This window comes from Schistocerca serialis, unplaced genomic scaffold, assembly GCF_023864345.2.
Source record: "Schistocerca serialis cubense isolate TAMUIC-IGC-003099 unplaced genomic scaffold, iqSchSeri2.2 HiC_scaffold_884, whole genome shotgun sequence".
NCBI lineage: Eukaryota > Metazoa > Arthropoda > Insecta > Orthoptera > Acrididae > Schistocerca > Schistocerca serialis.
This window is the reverse complement of record NW_026048501.1, coordinates 979,656-994,095: the sequence shown is the minus strand read 5'-3', so window position 1 is coordinate 994,095 and position 14,440 is coordinate 979,656. Positions and strand designations below refer to the sequence as shown.

Below are 14,440 nucleotides of genomic sequence, written 5' to 3'. Positions count from 1 at the left end.
CTAAGGTCTGAGAAAAATAGAAATAATAATAATAATCAAATTTTCTAGGTCTGGTTTGTCTCTGCAATTTGTTAGAAAGTTCACATTGAATCTTCCAACCACTACCATATCTCTTCTGTGTTTGAATATGTATGTTAAGAGAACATCTAACTCTTCTATAAATGGACTAAAATTCCCTGAAGATGCTCTGTATACTGTCACTACTGATGTATGAAGATTATTGGAAGACAATTCTATGGCCCATACTTCCAAATGTTGTTCTAAACAGTATTTTTGCATATCAGTTGCTCTACATGTGACAGTATTATTAACATAGATGCCAACACCACCTCTTTTTATATTCTCTGCACAAAGATGTTGCTAAGTAATAATTATTTATCACAAGTTGTTTTTATATACCAGAATTAACATGGAGCCCACTGAAGCACAGAACATGGGAACAATCTATATCTGACGGCTCACAGATACCCTACCCAAGATACTTCCCACATCTCCTAAATTGGTGTTCTATCACCCAACCTCCACAACATCCCTATGCCACTCCCAATGCCGACCCCTTGACACAAGGATCATATCTATGTGGAAGACCTAGGTGCAAAACCTGCCCAATCCACCCACCCAGCACTTCCTATTCCAGTCCTGTCACAGGTTTATCCAACACTATCAGGGACTGGACCACCTGTAAAAGCAGCCACATCATTTACCAGCTCTGCTGCAGTCATTGAACACCTTTCTACATTGGAATGACTACCATATCAGCTGTCCACCAGGAATGGCCACTGCAAAACTGTGGCCAAGAGCAAAGTAGACCACCCTATGGAACAGTATGCAACTGTAAATAACACACTTCATTTCAGTGGCTGGTTCACTACACAAACCACCTTACAACAACAAATTCTCCGCTCCCACAATTATCCTGGACTCAACCTATGGTAACATACTGCTCTCACACCCTCCACCCAACAGCTTCTACCCACTCTGTCCTATCATCTCCTCCCCATCCTCATCTCCCACCATGTTTATTTGCAGCCTTCTGCCAATGTCCCTGTCCGTCTTTCACCACTCCTCTCCTTTTTGCTTATTTTTTCCCCCGTCTCCCTGCCCCACAACTTCCTGACACTGCACTTGTTGGCAGTCTAATCACCGTACACTCCACTAGACAATGTTCATCTCTCTCCCCACCTGTACATTACTATCCATGCCCCTTCCGCTTCCTCTTCCCCTTTCCCTCCAGCTTGCATCTCACATGATGTTGCAATGCTGGAGGTGTGTGCATGAGGCGTGCTTGCTTGCCCCCCCCCCCCCCCCCCCCTCCCGTGTGTGTGTGTGTGTGTGTGTGTGTGTGTGTGTGTGTGTGTTTACTGACAAAAGCTGTGGCAGAAAGCTATATGTGAATGTCTTTTAATTGTGCCTGTCTGCAACTTAACGTGTCATCTTTATGGTAAGTAGCGATCTGTCTTTTCCTACATTGCTGTCCTTTCCTATTTTCCTACATTGAAGACATCAATTATAAATTCATTGATCATAGTGCATTAATGTTTTGGTGATAAATTGCCAGTTTTTGTTGCACTGTTTTATCTTCAAAAAGAAATTTCAATTGAAGCTCTGGGCAAATTATTTTTCACTACCCATTCCTCAGGTTGATCAGTTTCTACACACTGAAAGATGAGGAAGGAGTAGTTTTGTCTTTTTTTTCCACCAGCCAATTGTCCAGTATAGTCTTGTCTGTACCCATTCTTACAATTTTCTTGTGTTGTGATGCACTCTTTGTTCGAATCTAATGTTACTAGATGATTTTTCCCATCCCAGTTGAGAAAGGTTATTTATAACTTGTTCAGAAACTGGACTGCAGTTGTAAGAGAGCTGAATAACATGAAAAGGAAGGTGAGAGATACAGCTATAGTCTATCCAGTGTCTACATGAGCAACTAGAAAAGAAAACTGACAAGGGTACCACATAGAAATTGGATTTTTGTAATTTTTTGTATATCTACTGACATGAAAATCAACTTTGAAATTTCCGGTTACGTTTAACTCACTAGATGTAGGCTGAATTTTTGACAGGCAGTGTTGCTCTTTGCTAGTGTGTTCACCTACCACAGGGGCAGCCTGGCTTTGATTCCCAGATAGTGCATATTTTTAAAGCATTTTAAGATAGAAAAAATGTAATTTTAAAAGAATTTAAACAGTCTTTGTTAATGATATTTTATAAATAATTGGTAATTAAGAATTTCTATTTGCAAAAAAATTGAAATTTTGTTTACAGTATGTAATTAGACATGAGGAGACGTGCATTTCTCATAGTGAATGACACTTAGATATGTGTCAATTAGCATATATTTTGTGTTAGTATTCGAACTGAAGGGGGAGGGGGAAGAGACTCAAATTGAATATTACATCTCGAGTGCTACCACTTTTTTTAAAAAAATTGCACGTCCAGTCACTTTCTGAGTTTATGATAAGATTTATTTCATGTACCAGTAACTAAGTTCAAGCCACTGCAGGCTTGTCTTCGGGTGGAGGTGTTACAGGAACATTGTTCTTAGGGACCTGTACAGCTAGAATGCTGTGGTTGTGGTGCTGTTGGAAATAACGGACTTTAGTTACTAGTAATGAAAATGTCATTATATTTTCTGTACTCGCATTACACTGCCACATGATATTCGTGGAAAGTCTGTTCTTATAATTTTTTCCATTGGTACATATATTATGCTCCATGGAAATGCTTGTAGAACATGCATAGAACATGCACCGTTGTTAAAAAATTTCTGTTGGCGAGAAATAAAATCCAGGCCACCAACATGATAAGAGAACATTCTATAACAGCCATTCCTGCTGTCAAAAAGACCTGTGTAGATGTAAAGATCTAGAAATACTCAGAAAACTTCAAGTTTGATTTTGTTTAGAATTTTTTTAGAGTTGCACTTCAGTGCCGTAGAAGATTGGTGTTTAATTTCTATATTTAATGCACAAAAATGTAAATAATTACATAAATCAAAGTGCTGTGTAATCTCCATGTAAAGAGAAATTTGAGAATGAATTTAAAGTTCAGGGAGAAGAAACAAAAACTATGCGGTTTACTAATGACACAGTAATTCTGTCCTACGCGGCAAAGAACTTGAATGATGATTTGACTGGAATGGACAGTGACTGTAAAACAAGTTATTCAGTGAAACGTAATTAAAATTTAACAAGAGTAACAAGTTCTAAGCAAAGAAGGGAAAGTAGAAAGGTGGAAGGAGTATATAGAGGGTCTATACATGGGTGATGTACTTGAGGACAATATTATGGAAATGGAAGAGGATGTAGAGGAAGATGAAATGGGAGATAAGATACTGCGTGAAGAGTTTGACAGAGCACTGAAAGACCAGAGTCGAAACAAGGCCTCGGGAGTAGACAACATTCCATTGGAACTGCTGACAGCCTTGGGAGAGCCAGTCCTGACAAAACTATACCATCTGGTGAGAAAGATGTATGAGACAGGCAAAATACCCTCAGACTTCAAGAAGAATATAATAATTCCAATCCCAAAGAAAGCAGGTGTTGACAGATGTGAAAATTACCGAACTATCAGTTCAATAAGTCACAGCTGCAAAATATTAACGTGAATTCTTTACAGACGAATGGAAAAACTGGTAGAAGCCGACCTCGGTGAAGATCAGTTTGGATTCCGCAGAAATGTTGGAACACGTGAGGCAATACTGACCCTACGACTTATCTGAGAAGCTAGATTAAGGAAAGGCAAACCTACATTTCTGGCATTTGTAGATGTAGAGAAAGCTTTTGACAATGTTGAATGGAATACTCTCTTTCAAATTCTAAAGGTGGCAGGGGTAAAATACAGGGAGCGAAAAGCTATTTACAATTTGTACAGAAACCAGATGGCAGTTATGAGAGTCGAGGGGCATGAAAGGGAAGTAGCGGTTGGGAAGGGAGTGAGACAGGGTTGTAGCCTGTCCCTGATGTTATTCAATCTGTATATTGAGCAAGCAGTAAGGGAAACAAAAGAAAAATTCGGAGTAGGTATTAAAATTCATGGAGAAGAAATAAAAACATTGAGGTTTGCCGATGACATTGTAATTCTGTCAGAGACAGCAAAGGACTTAGAAGAGCAGTTGAACGGAATGGACAGTGTCTTGAAAGGAGGATACAAGATGTACATCAACAAAAGCAAAACGAGGATAATGGAATGTAGTCAAATTAAGTCTGGTGATGTTGAGGGTATTAGATTAGGAAATGAGACATTGAAAGTAGTAAAGGAGTTTTGCTATTTGGGGAGCAAAATAACTGATGATGGTCGAAGTAGAGAGGATATAAAATGTAGACTGGCAATGGCAAGAAAAGCGTTTCTGAAGAAGAGAAATTTGTTAACATCGGGTATAGATTTAAGTGTGAGGAAGTCGTTTCTGAAAGTATTTGTATGGAGTGTAGCCATGTATGGAAGTGAAACATGGACGATAAATAGTTTGGACAAGAAGAGAATAGAAGCTTTTGAAATGTGGAGCTACAGAAGAATGCTGAAAATTAGATGGGTAGATCACATGACTAATGAGGAGGTATTGAATAGAATTGGGGAGAAGAGGAGTTTGTGGCACAACTTGAAAAGAAGAAGGGACTGGTTGGTAGGACATGTTCTGAGGCATCAAGGGATCACAAATTTAGCATTGGAGGGCAGCGTGGAGGGTAAAAATCGTAGAGGGAGACGAAGAGATGAATACACTAAGCAGATTCAGAAGGATGTAGGTTGCAGTAAGTACTGGGAGATGAAGAAACTTGCACAGGATAGAGTGGCATGGAATGCTGCATCAAACCAGTCTCAGGACTGAAGACAACAACAACAGCAATAGATCGTAGACAAATTGAAACATGTGATGGTGAAGGAATTAGAATAAAATGTTAGACATTGCATGTAGTTGATGAGTTTTGCTTTTTGGGCAGCAAAATAAGATCACAGACAAAATATTAGTCACTCTCTTAAGAGAGCACACTGACCACTTTGGAGGGCTGTAGATGACTTACCACGACTGACAGAAGTCATCGCAAAGAGAGAGAGAGAGAGAGAGAGAGAGAGAGAGAGAGAGAGAGAGAGAGTGTGTGTGTGTGTGTGTGTGTGTGTGTGTGTGTGTGTGTGCGCGACAAAATATTTTCGCATTTGGAGGAGAATGTTGATTGAAATTTCATGAGAAGCTCCCACTGCAAAGAAAAACACCTTTACTTTAAAGATGTGTCATGTCAGTGAGTGTCTCTCTCCCCTGTTTCTCGATAATACAAAACATGCTGCTCTTCTTTGAACTCGCTCAGTGTGTTCCATTAATCCTATCTGGTAAGGATTTCAAACTGCACAGCAGCACTACAAAAGAGGACAGACAAGTGTAGTGTAGGCAGTCTCTTTAGTAGATCAGTTGCATCTTATAAGTGTTCTGCCAATAAAATAAAGTCTTTGGTTTGCCTTCCCCCCAACATTTTCTGTGTTTTCTTCCCAATGGCAGTTGTTTGTAATTGTAATTCCTAGGTATTTACTTGAATTTGTGGCCTTTAGATTTGATTGATTTATTGTGCAGTCAAAGTTAAACGTATTCCTTATAGCACTCACGTGGATGACCTCACATTTTTCATTCTTTAGGGTCAGTTGCCAATTTTTGCACCATACAGATATGTTTTCTAAATTGTTTTGCAGTTTGTTGTGATTTTTTGTTGAGTTTACTAGGCAGTAAATGAAAGCATCATCTGCAGGCAACGTAAGACCGCAGTTGAGATTGTCTCCTAAATTGTTCATATAAATAAGGAACAGCAGAGGGCCTATAACACTACCTTGGGGAACGCCAGAAATCACTTCTGTTTTATGTGAAGACTATTCATCAGTTGCTACGAACTGTGACCTCTCTCTGAGAGGAAATCATGAATCCAGTCAAATAATTGAGATGATATTCCATAATCACGCAATTTGACTACAGGCCGCTTGTGACGTACGATGTCAAAAGCCTTCTGTAAATGTAGAAATACAGAATCAATGTGAAATCTCTTGTCGATAGCACTCAGCAAGTCCGATTAAAATACACAAATGTATCACAATAAAACCCACAAATTTGAGGTGGCCCTGTCAGAAGTTTTATAACATCCACACACAAATCTGAGTAACTAGGCACAAAGGATGAGGAATTAAGATGAGAAAATGTCAAAACACACTGAAGTACAATGAGATTAAGTTCAGCCACGAGAGAGCAAGGAATGTTGAACATATTATGAAAGTAGGAGCAGAGGTTGAATGACAAAGCTTACTTCATTATGATTTGTGAGGTCACAATATTGGGTGCTCACTGTACAAATGATGTTCTTGGTCTGTAGCAGCCAGTGGGACTACTGCAAGCTTGTGAATACAAATCGTGCTGATGTACACAGTTGGCCTTAATACACAGCCAAAGGAAATTCACATTTTTTGGGCATTTTCTACATTAACCAAGTAGAGAATGTGAAAATTTCTCTGGCCACCCCTCCATTTTACGGTCCTTCATGTACCAGTCTTTAGATGATACTCTTTAGCTGGCAAAAATTATTCTAATTGCATAAAATATCCAATTTAGTTTTGAGTTGTTAGTTAAAGATTTACGCAGACTCAGATGATTATGAACGAGTTTGAAATTTCGTAGGCAACTCAAATCTGTGGTTGGAATTGTCAGATTAATTTTATTTTGCTCTCTTTGTGATGGCAATTGGCCTGTGCAGCAATTTTGAAAGCATTCTTGGCATTGTATGGCCTCAGAAAGAATCTTGCATTACAGTGTTCTAGAAGTTTCCATGAATTTCTAGGAATGTTCTGGTATTGGAAATTGTGGGTGCTTTCTTCTACATATTTCCTTCTGTAAAGGCATTATAAACCAAAGTTTGATGTGTGTGTGTCAATATTATTTTAGCAGCATATAAAAATCGATCAGTTATCAGTAAAATGGCAGACAGTCTCAAGCAAAATCACAGAAATAAGACAATACAAAGAAACAAAACAGAAAAAGAAAGAGAAAGATTACTTACTATAATTCAATGAATGCAATGCATAAGGGAAATTTGAAGTGAATAACAATATGAAAATATCGGAGAAGAAGCAAGAATTAGTGTGCTCAGATGAAAACAGAGTATCTAGTAAACAGCAGCTATTATGGAGGGAAAGAAACAGAGAAAGAATGAATGCTCTTCACAAATATTGACAAGTGGAAGTGTATGGGAATTGTGATTTAAAACTTGCAACATTCCGTTGTGCTCCTATGAAAGAATACAGCCAACATTCCAGGGTCATCTTCCAAATATTGACAAGACATGTGGATGGCTGTGCCATAAATGAATGATTGGTTTCATAATAACAAATATAATTAAGTAAGTAAGTAATAACAAAAATAGCATTTGTTTAATAGTAAACATAAACTCTGTGTGGACGAAGCTGACAAGTGCAGCTAGTGTCTGTAAATGGTGTGACATTCAGTGGTAATAACTGGTTCTGTTCATGGGGTACAGTATGTGAGACTAAAATTTGCTGTTTGTTCATGAAAATTAGTGTGACGTTTGACAATTACCATTCAACCTGTGACATTTCAGAGGTTACATCAGTTGCACAGAAAACTACTTTAAATTTGATAATTCGCCAGTTGCAGATCAAAACATTTAGTAGTTGAACCTCAAATACCATCTTACCCTTTCTATTCACGTTTGCCCTACCTGTTTCTTTCTTGTAATAGAGCATATGCATGAAGGTCTGATAAATTCTTAGCATTTTCTAATGTCTCTTTTATGTTTCATTTAGGAGGTGAGTGAGTCTCAAATGGACACCAGCTCAGCCTACATGTTGTTCTACGAGCGAGAGGGGTTGGACCAGCAGCAGTACATGCCTAGTGTTGCCGGCAAGGCACCCGACACACGTGATCTCGATGATGAGTTCGATTCGGATCTTAAGAAACTCTGCTGCCTCATGTGAGTCAGTGAGGTTTTGCCCTGTGACATATCTCATTGGTCTCGTGTGAATATTTATCTTCTCATAACTGTGGTAAAAGCTAAAGTATTGTAAATTATTTGTTATTTTTTGTGTGTTGTGTAAATGTATGGTGAAATGTCACTCGAATGCATGCAAAATGTGTTAAAAGTGAGTGCCATGCGAAGATTGCTTTTATTGTAAATTGTTGATCAGTGTGAATAAGTTGCTCTTCTGTTTCATTCAAAGTATTTATAGACTTTTGTAGTCTTAATATAAGGCAATTTTTGCCCCCTTTAAAATCAAAAGAAGTTAATGCAGAGAAGACAGATGTATCATACAAAGAAAATTCATACCTGATGACACTTTTGTGCTTTGTAATCAATGTCAATCTATCTGCTTTAAAGAATGTTTATATGTATTTTTGTACACTAATATACCCAATACCATTATGCCATATCTGTTCATAGTACTCAATCATCTCAGGTTCTCACAATTTAAGCTATGTATTTAGTTTATAGGAAAAATTAATTTTGTTTACCAGCTGTCTTCATAACAGATGTCATCTTCAGCAATATATGATTAGTTTTTCAGTACACAGAATTGTTTTGCTTTTTGTACCATACACCTTTTGTTTTATGTGGTGTTGTACAAGAAACAGTATATGTGGCATAAGACTGATAGCCCAGTTCATTTTTATTAGATATATGTTCCTTGTTGGAGGGTACATGTGCTGACGTCCCCAATTCTACAAGTTTATATTGCTAATACCATTAGATCAGTGGAATTCATAACATTATTCCTTGAAATCCATTTGCCTGTCTATAATGTCTCTATTTTATTGACATCAGTTCTTCAATTTTGTGCAGTTTGCAGTAGAATCTAAAGAAGAAACATGTGAAAAATCTTACATTTCTTTAAGGGGTCTATCATGCCCAAAATATTCTGTGAAGTATGCAAGCATAATGTTATTAGTAATGTGTATAGTGTATATTTTGAACAAAACATTATTTTAATATCATTACCTGCATTGCAGTTTTTTTTCAAAGGGTGTTCTTCATTAAAGTATTCACAGCCAGTTTATTTGCATGTGATGTGGAAGAGCCATTAAGAAACCAAAGAGGAGATTATATTTTATATTTTCTTTCATGTTTTTAGTTTATATATAAGATATTTAAAATCACCATGATTGCAGTAAATTCTGTACAAAGTATGTGATTGCCCTTGTTTAAATGGGACACAGATATTTAATTTTTGTATGTTGTGTTTCCATACACACGTTTTATCAGCATACCCTGCATTTTCTTGTGTTAATATTGTTTTTGTAATTTAAATTAACCTCTTTTCCTCCCTTCACATGACACTTTAAGTAAATTATAATTTTTCTGTAAGTGTGCATTGATTCTGACTTACAAAAGAACAGTACCTATGTAATCAATGTGTGGTAACACTTTCCCGGCAGTTTTGTTAATTGAAACATCAAATATTACAGTTTTTCAGAATGAAGTTTGCTTAGCAAGTCATTCTCCAGGAATCCAAATTTTGTCATTGGTGGATAATCATCTATTAGTAACCCCTTTCACAGGACCATCAATACAGTTAAAGTTCATAACAATGAATATGTTACTACCCTGTGCTGCATTGTGTGTTTTCTAGTGCACTTTTAATATATTTTATTATGCCTGTACTATTGTTTTTAGTGCCATTTCCATACACATTTCATATTGTTTCTTTTTTATAGAAAAATGTCTAAGAAATTTGTATATGATCATTATTTACCTTTCCGCATAAAATTTAGTCCTCAGGTTCTTGCTGTTTCTTCTGTAAGATAAACAACTCATTATTACCTTTAGTCAGTAGCATTATTCTCAGCAGAATGTAGCTGTATTTTCCATTTACCATGTAGTTAAAGCAACACTAGTCAGTAAATGTTATTATGAACATATTAAATTCACAAAAACTACATTATTTCTGTACCTTGTGATCACTTTCAGAAGTCTGAAGAAATAAATTGTGTGTTATTCTTTTAATTATGTATGGAAAAATATTGATTTAACAGTTGACATGTGCAAGTCATTTAGATGTCTCATACAAGTTTATAAATGTGTGTTGTATATAAAATTGTTACACATTTCACTGTTATGTAAATGAAAATTATAAAAATAATAATAATAGTTATAGTAGTACTGCTAATGTTCTGCCTTTATATTGCACACCTGTGTTAGATATTGATGAGAGATTATTAATACAGAAGATAAAATGAAGATAATGTGTGTGGATAAAAATACCAGGGAGCAATTCAGCCTAATTGTTGATTTTTGCAAAATATATATGAATTCCAGAGATTACACTATTGGTGATAATTTAAAAAAAATTTTGTTACTGTAAAGAATACGTTTATTGCATCTTTATACATAATTTGTAAATATACAGAGATATTATTGTTTTATCATATATCAGTGTGTGAGCTTTAATAGAAAATAAAGTGTTGCCTTATTGTTTAGTGTGTAGGTGTGGCAGTATTATGCCAGCTGTGAAAATGTAAATTAGCAGATGATGAGTGAGTGTGAGTGAGTATGTCTCCCATATTCATTTTCGTGAAAAAGGTGTATTTTCGTAGTAAACTATTACAAGTATTATTAATTGAATAAATCGAATGAAAACTATATAATTTAAATGTATGTTTGATAGTTTTTAAGCTTTAATGGTGTTTATGAAAGAAGATGAATCAGACATTATTTTATCTGTTGAGATAGAAATAAAAATATGTATAGCCACTTTTTGAATAGAAATTTATTCTTTAGTATGGCTATTTTCAGTGAGCATTGTTATCTCCCCTTAGAATACATGTAATAATGATTCTGGTGTTGTATATTCTGTAGTTTTTAAAGTGCTCCTTCTGAGTTGTGTTGAACCACTATAAATGGTAAGTAACTTGTGTAACAATTAGGCTGGATAATAAAAATTTAAGATGAGAGAAGAGCCAGTTGCTACAAAATATTTGGCTTAACTTTTATGTGATAAGTGGTCCACCTCCTTAGCAGAGTGGTCAACCTTACCAAATGCCATGCAGAGGACCCAGGATCAATTTCCGGTACTGCCAGGGATGTTTCTTCAGTGGGAGGACTGGAATGGGATCGCAGCCTCGTAATGCGTCAATGAACTTAGACTGAGCAGCAGCAGCAGCTTCTGCTCACAAAAACTAACAATGGCCGGGAGAGTTTTGTGCTGATCCCACGCTCCCCGTACCACATCCAATTATGCCACTGGCAGAGGATGATGTGGCGGTCGTTCAGTACCGATGGGCCCGCTAGGGCCTATGGATAGAGTTTACATTATGTGCTGAATTAGTGTGAAAATAATGCCCAACCTTTTTTTTTTTTAACTTAAATCATTGTGGCTCACACAATTATACATTTGTTAATATCTGCTACTCGTGTTAATAGTTGAAATGTCATCCTGTCTTTCTCATGGCTGAAATTTTACAGACTTGAAAAATGATCTTTTAATGTTATCACACAGAGTGCCACACACTGAATTTGTTCTGAAAGTATCTTTGTAGTGTATGATCTGTGTGCATTAAACAAAACTTTGTTTCCCTTTTTTAATATTGCTTTCTATATTTGATATGGGTAAGATGTTAGACATTCTGCATCAAGAAAAATTATTGATTTCCAGGACTTAATTGTATAATACTTTTCAGATTAAATATCGAATGGTTATTCTGGCTCTACAGTCCATTCTCATGAAACACTGATTTTGTGTAGTAAAACCTGCATGTTTTGTGCCGATGGATTGAAAAAGGAAGGTGTGGCGACTGGGAAGCTGCAGTATGAATAGTTTTGGTATCATCATCATCCATCATCATCATCATCATCTGGTTGGTGCAGTAAAGTCATACTGGATAACTATGGCAAATAGCTGACAACTCAGCTTTTGAAGAGAGTAAGGAGCAAACAACTAAGTGGGCAACAGCATGTTGTTCTTATGAAGAACAGTAACAGTTCAATTTAACTGTCATTGGTAGGCTTGCTGGCCTAGTGTGGGTAGCCCATCATCTGCAGTCATTACAGTTAGCTGATTAGACTAAATTATCCTGACTGTATGATGATTATCCTGATGTTATAAAAAATAGTCACTAGGAAAAAAGTTCAGTCATATTGCAGCTTTTGGGCACCCGTGTCTTCCTTTTTCAAATAATCAGAAAAGTTGATAATGCAGTTGCACAGAGGAATAAATTCTTATTCAAATAACTACTGGCAATGTTTTTATTTCTATCTTTATATGAAAATACATAGTTCACCATCCCCATCAATGTATTTACAGATGTTATCCTGTATGCTATACTCTTTAATAAAGTATATGCCAACTTCAGAAAATGAATATGACACTGGAAAAGCTTGTTACATTTTCTTCTGACTGACAGTTACATTTTGTACAATGCTTGATTATTGTACAATAGTGCAGCATTCTAGCAAGATACATTCCCTTTATAATTCAAATTTGTTTGTAAAAAAACCCTAAGTATTGACAATTAGAAATGAAATGTAGAAAATGTATGTTGCATTCCATATGCACGTGTAAGTATTTTAAAGTGTATTTTATACAGTTTGAGTTATCATTCATTAAGATATTACTTTCAAATCTGTGACTGTGCTTGGATATATCCTTAATATTTTGTATCAAGAAATGTTTTTAAATGTGCAGGGACGGAATTGTTTCAAACTTAAAACTAAGATATATTGTGATATCAACTAGAAATCTTAATTCGTGTTTAGCATCTCCTAGTCTTATGCTATAATATTTTCTGGAACCTGTAATATAGGGAATATATTCATCTATTGGATTACAGGCATGATATATTATTCAATGATTTTATGGCTTTTGTAGAAAGATTATATCATTTTGAAATTGTTAAATCTACTGCAGTCAAAGAATGATAATCCAGAAATGGAAATGGTCATACCTGTATATACTATATTACTTCCTGTGTTACTTGTTATCAGATTTATGTATACCTGTTGATTGAATAGAATGCATAGTAAACAGGAAATGATTTGTGCCATTGTCAGGGAGGAGTAGCTATGCACCTCCCTTTCATTACAGTATTCCTGAAAATATTCAGTTAATAAAAGATGAAATAAAATTGAATCTGGACTAATTACTGAAATGCCATCCTGTGTGTGTGTGTGTGTGTGTGTGTGTGTGTGTGTGTGTGTGTTTATATTCCAATAAAGGCTTATCTGACCGAAGGCTTACTTGTTTGTTTGACAGTCTTTTTGTTTTGCCTATCTGCGACTCAGCATCTCTGCTCTCTGCTCATAACTGTATGTGCCATATATATATTTTTTGGCACCTTTTCAGAACTTATAAGTGGCACTACATTTTACATAATTTATGAAGCAAATAATGGACTATTTTTCATATATCTGCATACTTACTGAGGAAGTATGAGGACACTGAGATTCTCATTTGATATTTTCATTTCTTCCCATATTCTTTTTTTATGGATCTTCAGATTATTTGAAACCTGCTTACTTAATGCCTTTGCCTTCAAATCCTTCTAAATTTAACACATTCGTTGTCAAAATGTGTTTTACTACTGCTTCGTCTGCTCTTGTCTTTTATTATTATTATTATTATTCTTCTTCTTCGTTTCACCCAACTTTGGGGTACGTTGAATCAATCACTTCTGTGTGTTCTGTGCCTTTCTTTTCGCCCAGTACTGCTTCATTCTTTCTGATCTTGCTTTTCTTTCCTCATCAGAGATGACAATCATTCTTTTCTTTCTATTTTGGAGCTGGAATCCCTCTTTTCTGTCTTTGCTTATCATTTTTGCGGTCCTGTCTGTGAGCATTTTTTCTGTGATGTGTAGTTCTCTTAAGTCTTTCTCTGTTTGGATAAACCAATTTGGTTTGGATTTTTTATTCCTGAAGTAGTCAAACATTCTTTTTGTAAGTCTATTTGGGTTCATTCTGAGAATGTGCCCATAAAACTCAATTCTTCTTTTCCTCATTGTATCCGAAAGTTTTTCTGTGGTTTTGTAGAGTGTTTCATTTTTGGTATGAATTAGTTTGTCGTTATGAAATTTGGGGCCTAAAATTTTTCTCAATATTTTTCTTTCTTTGATCTCTAGCCTTTCAATTGGGCCATGGTTAGTGATAGATAATGTCTCAGCTGCATATAGTGCTTCTGGTTTAATGACAGTGTTGTAATGTTTTATTTTTGAATTCCATGAGAGGGACTTTTTATTATAAGTATTTTTAGTAAGCTGAAAGGCTAGTTCAACTTTGTTTCTTCTTAATTCTATTGCTTTTTTCTCAAGGGCGTTCCAGCTAATCCATTCACCAAGATATTTGAATTCTTTAACAATTTCGATCTTTTGGTCTCTTACTTTAAGATATTTCATTGGCTTTTTTATATTTGTGATTATTTTGGTTTTTTCAAAAGAAATTTTAAGGCCTATTTTCTCTGCTTGTTTCTGTAA

The 14,440-nt window shown here is 35.7% G+C and overlaps 1 protein-coding gene across 1 annotated transcript in view; it reads left to right on the top strand.

Moving 5' to 3' along the window:
* The window catches only part of LOC126452490 (ubiquitin carboxyl-terminal hydrolase 32-like), a gene marked incomplete at its 5' end in the record, with an annotated part of 138,535 nt that extends 125,431 nt beyond the window's left edge, over positions 1–13,104 (top strand). The window contains 1 exon segment of the mRNA XM_050091083.1: positions 7,789–13,104. Within this exon segment, the coding sequence (XP_049947040.1) occupies positions 7,789–7,959 (171 nt within the window).
* Between the last annotated feature and the right edge of the window lie 1,336 nt (positions 13,105–14,440).